The sequence below is a fragment of the Haliotis asinina genome, chromosome 14 (assembly GCF_037392515.1).
Source record: "Haliotis asinina isolate JCU_RB_2024 chromosome 14, JCU_Hal_asi_v2, whole genome shotgun sequence".
NCBI classification, from domain to species: Eukaryota; Metazoa; Mollusca; class Gastropoda; order Lepetellida; family Haliotidae; genus Haliotis; species Haliotis asinina.
The window spans coordinates 24,544,989-24,557,501 of NC_090293.1; the positions used below are offsets into that span (position 1 = coordinate 24,544,989).

Genomic DNA, 12,513 nt, shown 5'->3' on the forward strand with positions numbered 1-12,513 from the left:
ATATATGTACTGATATCTATATTATTTACCAAAATTCACAGGTAATTCTCATTACACTTGTACCTACTGTGCCTGTAAATGTTCACCTGTATCTAAACAGGTACCTACCTACATTACATATATCATGTTTCCCCTGTATTTTACCTACATTGCACCTGTATAAACATTTACCTGTATACTCTTACCTGTGCCAGTTTTTGTCAGGGTGCTTGTCTACATCTTCAATACAAATATTCATGTATCTATATTCTTTTACCTAAATTACAAATACTAATATTCACTGTACGTTACCTATATTTCACCTGCATAAAGATTCAATCTATACAATGCTACCTGTCTTCCTTACACAGTCTTTCTGTATCATCAGTACAAATATTCACCTGTATCTATATTCTTTCTATATTCTTTCACCTAAAGTACCTATACCAATATTCACCTGTATGTTACCTATATTTCACCTGTATCTAAACTCTTTTACCTGTCTTCCTCACACAACATGTCTGCTTTATGTCAACCAAGATTCACCTGTATTTATACACTTTTACATCCAATACATACATTATGATTCAACTGTATACATATATTTTACCTGTACCAAGATTCACCTGTATCCATACACTGTTACTTGTCTTCCTCACACAGCCTGTCTGCATCTTCATCACCTGATCAACATCATCCTAATTGTTTTCATTCAATACACAGTTTATTTACCTACACCTCAAGCAGCATGTAGCTATATATACCCAGCATTCTCACAGTGACACAAATGTCACACCAGAGGCAACTTGTTACACCAACAGCCTGGCTCAACACTTCACTGGAAAGTGGGTTACTTCACAAACCAAGTATTTAAAGGCTCCACAAAGCATGCAACAGTCAGTGGGTAAAAAATAGAAGCATTTGTGCCTGGTTTCTTTCTATGTCAGTTTTAGCCAGTTGAGGTAATTCTTGGAGCTTTAATCAACTTCAAAGGGTTGAACATCAGGAGAGAGTTCTGTCATTGGCATTTAGAAGTTGGTAGAACTCTAGACAGTGAGTGAGTGAGTGAGTGAGTGAGTGAGTGAGTGAGTGAGTGAGTGAGTGAGTGAGTGAGTGAGTGAGTGAGTGAGTGAGTGAGTGAGTGAGTGAGTGAGTGAGTGAGTGAGTGAGTGAGTCAGTCAGTCAGTCAGTCAGTCAGTCAGTCAGTCAGTCAGTCAGTCAGTCCAGTTTTACGCTGCACTCAGCAATATTCCAGCTATATGGCAGCGATCTGTAAGTAATTGAGTCTGGACCAGACAATCCAGTGACCAACAACATGAGCATCAATCTCCACAATTGGGAACCAGTGACGTGTGTCAACCAAGTCAGCGAGTCTGACCACCCGATCCCATTAGTAAGCAAGTTGCGTTTAACGCCACTGTGAACAGTATTTCACATCTACCACAGTACCTCAGCATAATGTTGGAAGTACTAAATGATGTGTGTTACTATGGTAAAGTCTTGAGAGGAATGGTGCTGACAAATCAAGGAATATACAACCATGATTAGATTGGCTGACTTGTTGTTTAACGCTACACTCAGTAATATTCCAGCTCTATGGCTTCACTTTGTATATAATCAAGCCTGGACCAGATAATCCAGTGATCAAGAGCATGAACATCGATGTAGGTAAAAGTACATATAATCAAGCCTGGACCAGATAATCAAGTGATCAAGAGTATGAACATCGATGTAGGTAACTGGGATGCAATGCCATGCGTCAACCACCCAATCCAGTTTGCCACCTTTCACGATATACATGGGCTGCTGAAGATCTATTCCAAAATTTTCAAAGGTCTGTGATCAGAACCTACAATAACAGATACAAAGTGAAAAAGTGCAGGTAAAACTTTGGTATCATTGAGAACACTGTCTCCTGTGTCCTTGGTATAAAACAGAAATGGAAACATGATATCTATACTTTATAATTTCTTACTTGACTTGAAGCGACTGAATCAGACCATTTGATCCATTTGGTAGTTTTGTACGACCAGCAGGGGAAGCTTTGCGCCACGACAGAATGCTAAGCCCTGATGCCAGTGGCTTAAGGGATTGAAGGGGTGAGTGAGTTTAGATTTACGTGGCTTTTAGCAATATTCCAGCAATGTTATGGCAGGGAAAACATTGTACCCATATGGGGAATTGACTGCAGGTCTTCACATGATCAGTGAACGCTTTGACCACTAGACTACCCCATCGCTGCATTTATAAGAGCATTTTAACTTGTTCATTTAGTTTATATTTTCTCAAAATAATCATTGTAAATAATAATTGTAGCATTACAGACTTGTACAAGTCTATTGGGAAAACTGGAATCCTTTGGGTTCAGATTCAGATGAAGAACAAGGAGGTTTTCAGATTACATCCATGGTGAAGTGGATAGAGATTCAACCTGGAGAGTCAATGGGGGATCTCTATTCATACCAATAGACACTAACAGATGGTATTTGATGTTACCCTCATTGTCTGTCAGCATTATCTGGAGTAAAGTCCCATTGCACAAAGTGTTATGACAGCTAGATAGCATAGCTTTGTACACAGTCCAAGGTTCCTTTCACAAAGCAGTCTTTACTAAGGTTAACCTTAACTCCCATTCTTTAACACTGCACTAAGGTTACCTAGGTCTAAGGTACCTTAGTGCAATGTGAAAGAATGGGAGTTAAGGGTTAACCTTAGTAAAGGCTGCTTTGTGAAAGGAGCCCATGGTTAGGTTGGACTTACAAGAATATTTCTGAGTTGGGTAACCTGTGAAGATCCAGGTTAGAATTGGTCTTCCGTAACCAATACTTCTTGTAAGGGGTGACTAACAGAATTGGTTAGTCCAGCTCACTAACTTGTCATCATATCCCAGTGCCATAGACAGATGAACACACTGTTGATCACTGGATTGTTTGGTCTAGACTCGATTACAGACTATCTCCATATACCTGGAATATTACTGAGTGTGGTGTAAAGCTCACTCACTCACTTACTTACTGAGTTTGGAATCAAACAGATACAATTTAGGCTACAATGAAGATCAGGAGGTAGGGACAGCACTAAGATGGTGGTTTAATCTCCATCTGTGTCACAGAAAAAGACACTTGCCACAAACTTTTGTTGAAGAGTCAACCCTGACTGGTCTGCCTGCAGTTGACATATTTCTGAGTTCAGACAAACCATGACATGGGATATAGTGAACATTGTAAGTTGTACACTGGTCACAAGGAGGACATGGGTTTATGTATCCTCAATGTTTGTGCATGTTCCCTGAACCCAAAGGGTACATCAACCTATGGGCCCTGAGGGACCAGTGAACAATGTATTTATCTAACCAAACACATCAATGTTAACTTTCTATTGTTTGTCCCTCCCATCAATTTGCATTTGCAATACATCTAGAATTTCCGCGCATAGTACGTGATTCAATGTTATCAAAGATAAATTACCACCACCAAGTTCCAAATGAGTTTAACATTCCCAGCACAGCAATGAAAATGTTACTTGCTAGTAAGCAAGTACACCATATAGTCTGGTTCATAATTATTGAGAATTTTTCCTCTTACTTTGAGCTATCCTAACACCTCAACTGATTCACTGATACTTAAAACTAAGTAATGGTATAAGGGAGGTAACTCATCTTGGCCTACTGAGTATAGTACAATTAGAGTTACCTCCCCTGATTTTGTAGCAGACGTCATTTTCCTCAGCACTGTCAACAATGTCTGCTGAAGATAAAAGAAGGTTGATGTTTGAGTTGTGTAATCAAGGAATTGATGATGTTAATACTTTGGCAGAGAGAACAGGAACTCCTCTTTCTACTGTGTATAGGATTAGGAAGAATTTTAAAGAGGGAAAGGATTTGGGGCACCAGAAAGGAGCAGGGAGACCCAGAAAATTGGACTTCTCAGATCGCGTCCGGCTGGGAATTTTAGCGTCTAAAAAGCAAAGGGCAAGCATCTCCAACATCAGGTATGAAATGATAGAAAGGGGATGAACAGTTGTATCAAAATCTACAGTTAGAAGAAATTTGATTGATCTTGGATGGGAGAAAAAGACTGGAATTCCTTCTCCTCTCATGAAACAAAAACATAAAGACAGGTGTGTTGAGTGGTGTTTGGCACATGAAAACTTTGACTGGGAAAATGTGATTTTTACAGATGAAAGCTCAATATGGGTATATCCCAATAATGTGAAAATATGGACAAAGTCTGCGTCAGCACCGTTGTATCGACGACCTAAATACAGCCCAAAGTTTCATGTATGGGGAGGGATATCCTTATTAGGAACGACCCTGCAGTGTGTTTTTGAGGGAAATCTGACAAGTCAACGCTACACTAACATATTAGATAATTTTCTCCTTCCAAGTGCACATGTGTTTTATGGAAATGACTGGATTTTGCAGCAAGATAATGATCCTAAACACACCGCAAAACATGCCAAGCAGTGGTTTCAGGAGAAAAATGTGACTGCTTTACCATTTCCTGCATATAGTCCTGACTTAAATCCCATTGAGAACATTTGGGGGATGATGAAGGAATGTGTGAATCAAAAGAGATTGACAAAAATTGAAGACATGAAGAGAGAAGTGGTCCGATACTGGGACAGCATAACTCACGAGACACTAACCTCTCTGATAGGAAGTATGCCTACCCGTCTTAGACTGTGCCGTGAAGCTCAAGGAGACTTGATAAAATATTAAATCGTTACCTACACAACATGAAAAGGTCAGTTCACTTTCACAATACATTCAATTTTATCTGATTTGTTCTCATTTAATAATATGAAATGCTTTAGCTATTCTCAATAATTTTGAATCATATTGTATATACTGAAGAGCACTCAGCCAATCAGAAAATGATATTTATGAGCGAAGTATGATAAAATGACATTGGAAACTTACATTTTCCATTAAAGCCTAGATGTTGACATTTTCCAGTATCTAATGTCGGATTTAATGTTATGTAGATAATGTTACTCGCCTGTAAGCTGGGATACATTGAAAATGATAGAACAGCACTCAGCCAAACAAAAAACAACATTTATGTGTGAGGTAAGATATATATACATTCTATTACAAAACCAGCATAAGTCTGGGTTTGTCCAGACTGTCACACACACATGCACAAAGAAATTAATCATGAACACAACATTTAAACTCTCTTCACCTCGGGTCTGAATTTAACCATGTCAGTGAAGGAACCCTGACTAGCACCTGTGACAAGCAAACACACAGTTCACTGGGCTAACCAACCCACTAGCTCCATCAACTTTTCATACCAGCAGTCCTATGATAAATGGTGATGATGAAAATGGAGCTCCTGAAAAGTTTTGCAACTCCAAAGTACATTGCTTCAGATTTCATTTTTCTCATTGAAACACACAACCAAATATCTTTCATATTTCTTACATTTGTGTTCTTAACAGTTTTAGACTTTTGGCACACATACTATCCTTGTCAATTTTATGACTCTTCATTTTTGTGTTTGTTTCGCTTGTGTTGCGATTGGAAACCAAACAAGTTTGAAAGAGGTATCTGCTTCCAGTTCCTAGACATAGACTTGAGGCAAAGCAAAACATAATGTTTACCCTTTTGTTCAAGGCCATACAGCTTAAAACAGCCCAGGGCAGTCCTATTATGTTATATGACAAGTCACCATCAAACATCATTAGCAAGCTGAATATTTTTTTATAAATTGTTCATGTCTATTCAGATGTGATATTTGCAAGATGTTCCCAGCCAGTGGCTGGGATAGACAGTCATACAAATTACCTGTCCATGAATAATTTTAGGTTTTTAATTAATTTTTAATTAATACTTATTATAATTAATATTAATAAATTGTATTAATTTTTAATTAATTTTTTAGGTTTTAATTTTTACAAAACGATAACACTGCAACCAGCTGAAATTTAAAGTTACTGATAAAAGGCAAGTAATATCACCATTAACAGATAACAAACAGTGACACAAAATGTTCTAGAAGACCTATTTTAACTCATTATTCTCAGCCTCCTTCAAAGAAAGATGGTGCTCCACCTGATACTACTAAGCATCCTTATCTACCTTGTGTTAACAGCATCCTTATCTACCTTGTGTTAACAGCATCCTTATCTACCGTTCCTCCCTCCTTCAGATTGCTATCTCTGATTCCTCACATTTCTGCTGGAGTCTTTTACTCCTCCGAGTAGCAGGGGTCTGACTTAACCTGTTTTGCTGAAATGACTGTGAGACAATACAGGTTCATACAGATTATCAGCCATCAAATTTAAGGTCTTTTTAGGGACTTTATAAGGACAATCAATAAATTTAAGGGAGTACTAAGGAACACACACAACACATATGTAGTTGAACACATACAAAAGTCAGAGATCAGAGAATCGTGAAGATATAAAGTAGAATAGGTCATCAACAACAGGTGACTATATTTGTCATAAGAGGTGACTATATTTGTCATAAGAGGTGACTATATTTGTCATAAGAGGTGACTATATTTGTCATAAGAGGTGACTAATGGGAATCAGGTGGTCAGACTCACTGACCTGCTTGACACATGTCATCAGTTACCAACTGTGCAGATTGATGCTCCTACTGTTGACCCCTTGGTGTCTACATTGCACAATGTTGGAGGTAGCATACAATCAGCATGTTTTATATGAAGATTTGAAGAGTATCATTCAACTCCCTCACCCCTGTTAAGCTTTCATTACCTTTTACAAGACATTTCTGAATGTGGAGCATCAGTGACAAAAACATATGTCTGAGTAATTTCCTATTTTGACTTGTACCATATGTTGCCATGAACCACCAAATTGCATCTACACATGTATGGTGGATCAGTATACACACCTTTTTGCGAACATTGGTATGTTCACTTTTTCACAGTGAATCAAAAACACATGTTCATGATATATTCAGAATCATACAGTTCACACTGGTTTTACCAGAGTTGTCGTTTCTTGTTTCCTAAATCTAGATTCTTTCACCGAGGAAAAAATAACCAAGGCAAACTCGCAAAACCATGGTAACACAAATCAAAAGAAATGATGGAATTTCAGTCTATTCTCCCTAAATAGAATAATCTTTGAGTGGCATTTTAGAAGCTAATTCTTGGAATTATTTCTGCTAGATAATGGAACAAGAATCTGTACCAAACATGGGAGTCACAAAATAAGACAAGCTGTTTAGAGCGGATACAGCTTATTGAGAAAGGGGTGCATATTTCATTTCAGGGAGTGTTTCAAAGGTCATTCCACAAACTTTCAAAACAAAAGGGGAGGTGCACACCTATGCATCACCCACTGTTGTTTTCCACCTCTGCATCACCACTATTGTTTTCCACCTCTGCATCACCCACTATTGTTTTCCACCTCTGCATCACCCACTATTGTTTTCCACCTATGCATCACCCACTATTGTTTTCCATAAGAACAATCTGAATAGAATAGCATTAAATCGTAACATCTTATGAATCAACGAACAGTCACCAAAACAGAAAACAAAACCTTGTCAAATTACAACATGCATCATTAAAACAGGTATCTTTTTTCAACATAATAAACAAACAAAAATGTTTCATTATGTAAGCAATAAATTAGTAAACACACCTACCGTTTCTTGTTTACTATCCAGCAGTAATACACGTTTGTAAAACACATCTCTCAAGTGTACAACGAAAACTTACCAATTTAGCCCCAGGTATTGATACAGCTGACACAATTCTGTCAAGCACAGGCACAGGAAAATATACAAGAATCTAAACTAGGCAGCTCACCAGATGAAATGTTTTCAGCCTCAAACCTGGTATGCTTCAGGTAAAAACTTGGTATGCTGCACACTATGGGCTGTTGGCATAAATGTCAGAACTCAGACTGGGGATGAAGATGAAAGATGATCGTGTGACACAATGTAAACAAAGCCTATTGCTGCAGTCCATGCAGTATATAGGCCACTAGCGTATCACACTGGCCACCTAAGACAAACTCACAATTACAACTGTTTCTAGGAGATAATGAATGCATGTTTGGTTTACTGTTTAGTTAATGGGATTGGTTCTCTATTGCTGCTATCTAACTGGTAGTTCAGCATCATGTGCAGTAGCTCAGTGGTTAAAGTGTTTGCTTGTCAAGCTTATGAAATGAGTTTAGTTTCTCATGTTGGTACAATGTGTGAAGCCCATTTCTGATCCCCCCTACGCTGACATTGCTTGAATAGCCCTAACAGTGGGGTAAAACACAACTCACTCAATCGCCCATCTGCAATTCTGAATTAAGAATGGGACCCTACAACACATGTACTGCTAGTCTGTCTCACAGTCCCTGAACCATATTATTTTCTGTATAGCCTGGCCCTCCCTGCAGTGTTAAATCCCTAAATGAATCAGGTCTAGATTTCCTTAGGTTCATAAATCAGGTCTAGATTTCCTTAGGTTCATGAATCAGGTCTGGATTTCCTCAGGTTCATGAATCAGGTCTAGATTTCCTCAGGTTCTGAATCTCCCAAAACACTGGGGTTCCTTTACAAAAGCGTACATTTGTTACTATCAAAATTATATACATTCAGCGACAAAGCATTAGTCTGGTGTCCTGGTAGTAATTTTTTTCAGATTAGTCCAGTTAATCACTACATGAGAAATTACCTATAACATCACGTGAGGGAGTGAACTGGGTCTTATGTTGCTTTTAGCAATATTCCAGCAATATCATATCAAACCTGGGTCTTCAGCGCTAAAACATCAAGAATCAGGTGTTGTCTCCCTGACTACAGAAAGATGAGAAATTTTGTCATGAATGACTAATTATTGTGAAACTGAAAAACTAAAACAAGTGTTCTTTAGTTAACTTGAGTAGTATATTTCCCATACATCATGGAATACCCAAGTGTTTGTAGTATCAGAGCCACTTCTCCGTGATGGAGAAAACAAGCCAGGCAGGAAATCTCATAAGTGTTGCCTGCTACAGAGGGAATAAATCGGACGTGTTCACATCCGCTCAGTTGTGTTCGAAATGATGTGGTTGCAATTTGGGAATTTGGAGGTTGTAAGTTTCTTAACAACTGAATCTAGAAATATCAGAAAAGGCATAATTTTCTGTCCTTGACTTGACAGAAACAGAAAGATTTCAAGTTTTGGCATAAATACTATCAGCAATACAGTAACTATTAATCATATGACCAGTATTGTTATTGGTTCTTAAACTACTGCTGTCTTTCCGTACCACAGTTTCCACCAATATTTTCATTACAATCTCCACCAGTGCTGTAACCACTATATATTTCCACCAATGCTGTCACCACTATTTCTAGTGCTGTCACCACTATTTCAACCAATGATGTCACCACTATTTCCACCAATGATGTCACCACTATTTCCATCAACCCTTTCACCACTATTTCCAGTGCTGTCACTATTTCCACCAATGAAGTCACCACTATTTCCAATGCTGTCACCACTATTTCAACCAATGCTGTCACCACTATTTCCAGTGCTGTCACCACTATTTCAACCAATGCTGTCACCACTATTTCCACCAATGATGTCACCACTATTTCCATCAACCCTTTCACCACTATTTCCACCAACCCTTTCACCACTATTTCAACCAATGCTGTCACCACTATTCCCATCAATGATGTCACCACTATTTCCAATAATGTTCTCCACCAGTACTGTCCCCAATATTTTCATCACTATTTCCACCTACACAGTGACTCTATTTCCACCAAAACTGTGACCACTACTTCCACCAATACTCTCACCAGTATTTTGTCAATCAATGCTGTCATCACTATTTCCACCAAAACTGTGACCACTACTTCCACCAATACTCTCACCAGTATTTTGTCAATCAATGCTGTCATCTCTATTTCCACCAAAACTGTGACCACTACTTCCACCAATACTCTCACCAGTATTTTGTCAATCAATGCTGTCATCACTATTTCCACCAAAACTGTGACCACTACTTCCACCAATACTCTCACCAGTATTTTGTCAATCAATGCTGTCATCACTATTTCCACCAAAACTGTGACCACTACTTCCACCAATCCTCTCACCAGTATTTTGTCAATCGATGCTGTCATCACTATTTCCACCAAAACTGTGACCACTACTTCCACCAATACTCTCACCAGTATTTTGTCAATCAATGCTGTCATCTCTATTTCCACCAATATTGTCAGCATCATTTTAAGCAATATTATCACCATTATTCCTATCACTGTGCTGCCATATAGCTGGAATATTGCTGTCAGTGCAGCGTAAAACTAAGCTCCCTCACCCTATCACTGTTGTCATAAAACTCTTCTTTCCAACACAGTCACCTGTTTCCATCAACACTGTCACCACTATTTCCACCAATGCTGTCAACACTGTTTCAACCAATATTGTCACCATTATTTCCACTACTGTTAACATCTCTATTTCCATCAATGCTGTCACCAATATTTCCACCAGTGCTGTCACCACTAATTCCAATGCTGTCACCAATACTGTCATCACTATTTTTACCAACATAGTCTCCTCTATTTCCACTAATACTGTCTCCACTTTTTCCACCAATGCTGTTGCCACTACTTCCACCACTGCTGTCACCATTATTTTTCCACCAATGCTGTAGCCACTATTTCCACCAATGCTGTCTCCACTTTCCCCACCAATGCTGTCACCACTTTTTCCACCAATGCCGTGTCTAAAGCATTTCAGTCATGAATTAGTTTGGTACAACTATCATCCCTACAATTCACAATGCCGTCATTGATACACCAATATTGTCATCAATGCTATAATCATCAATACTGTATCCAGTACTGTTGTCAGTGACAATAACATCCATTCAATACAGTCATCATTTCATCACTACTGTAATCAATACTGCCATCAATGCCAGCATCAATATTATCAGTACTGTCATCAATACTTTATATTATCATCATCATTTCATCACTACTGTAATCAATACTGCCATCAGTGCCAGCATCAATATTATCAGAACTGTCATCAATACTTTATATTATCATCAATGGTATCAATATTGTCATCAATGCTGTCGATATTGTTTTCAGTGCCATCAATATTGTCCCCAATGCATCAGTATTGTCATTATTGCTATCAATATTGTCATCAATGCTGTCAATATTGTCATCAATGCTATCAATATTGTCATCAATGCATCAGTATTGTCATTATTGCTATCAATATTGTCATTATTGGCATAATATCATTGATGCTGTCAGTATTGTCATCAATGCTGTTACCAATGCTGTCAATATTGTCATCAATGCTATCAATATTGTCACTACTGCTATCAATGCTGTCATCAATGCATCAGTATTATTAGGAACAATGTCATCAATGCTGTCAATATTGTCATCAATGCTATCATCATTGCTATCATTGAGAATCAGCTCCACTATTACACTGATCAAACATCCACCCCCTTTGCTAATATCAATCAATCACTGTAAATGATCAGTTACTCAAAATTGTGTTTCTAAGTTTTGAGCCCTCATATACAAGACAAGCACCGCCTCCATCCCAGCACAGCAAGGACGCTGCAAGATTACCTGAGAGTGCAGCACACCTGGTAAAGGTCACACATTACAACATCTAACCTCTATCAACATTCATGGAGAACAACTCTTACGTCAAGCACAACTCGGGAATGTTTGCCAAGTATTTCTCACCTCAGACTTACATTGGCTGCCTGGGTCACTGTCTGACAAAGTGGCAGTACAGACATTACACTTTGATCTCAGCCAAATGGCTGTAAAGCAGTCTTCACAAAATTCCTGTATAGAACTGGATGGTAATTATAATTTGTAAAAACATGAGAGAGGAGAGATAGACACACACAGAGAAACAGAGAGAAAGAGAAAGAGAGAGAGAGAGAACATAGTTCCACCATGTCAGAATCAAACTTTGTGGAATCCAATACTAGGAATGGACTTAAATGAACAGTAATGCCAATGTTCTTGAGGAAAAGTACCACTTTCTTTTGACTACAGTACATTATGAGAAATCTATGTACCTAACAAATTTGTTATATATCCAGTGCTGCTTAAATTAAGTCACTAACATCTTCATCCATTGCAAAGACCAATAATACTAATGCTATATAGAAATATATATAATGTCAAAAACCATTGGATAGGACCAGACTACGTTCCGTATTGCTTTAGTTTGATTTGCACACTCTGTTTTTACAGTGTATGGTAGGACCTACAGTATCCTTTGAAAGTGGGCCAGTCAGCTACATTTCTTACAAAATAAACAACATTCACGTACAGAAGTAGCTGCCACGGTAAGCTTGTACAGAACACACACTCTCCCATCTGTGTGTAGGTTAGTGGGTTGCTTACTAAGCTGTCAGTTAAGGCAATTAAATGTAAAATTCACCAAAACTCTACATATGTGAAGGTTAGCTGGTTATAGTGAGTGAGCAGATATGGCCACTTTAAGCAATATTCCTGCAATATTATGGCAGGGAATACACCAGAAATGGATTATGTATCCA

The 12,513-nt window shown here is 38.2% G+C and overlaps 2 protein-coding genes across 2 annotated transcripts in view; one reads left to right on the top strand and one right to left on the bottom strand.

Moving 5' to 3' along the window:
- LOC137262284 (tetraspanin-8-like) overlaps positions 1-12,513 on the bottom strand; it is a 133,744-nt gene that overhangs the window by 110,226 nt on the left and 11,005 nt on the right. The gene's annotated exons all lie outside the window — the stretch shown is intronic.
- LOC137260724 (uncharacterized) lies at positions 3,031-10,262 on the top strand. The gene is made up of 2 exons (XM_067798307.1): positions 3,031-3,044; positions 9,302-10,262. The coding sequence occupies exons 1-2, from the start codon at positions 3,031-3,033 to the stop codon at positions 10,260-10,262; spliced, it is 975 nt and encodes a 324-aa protein (XP_067654408.1).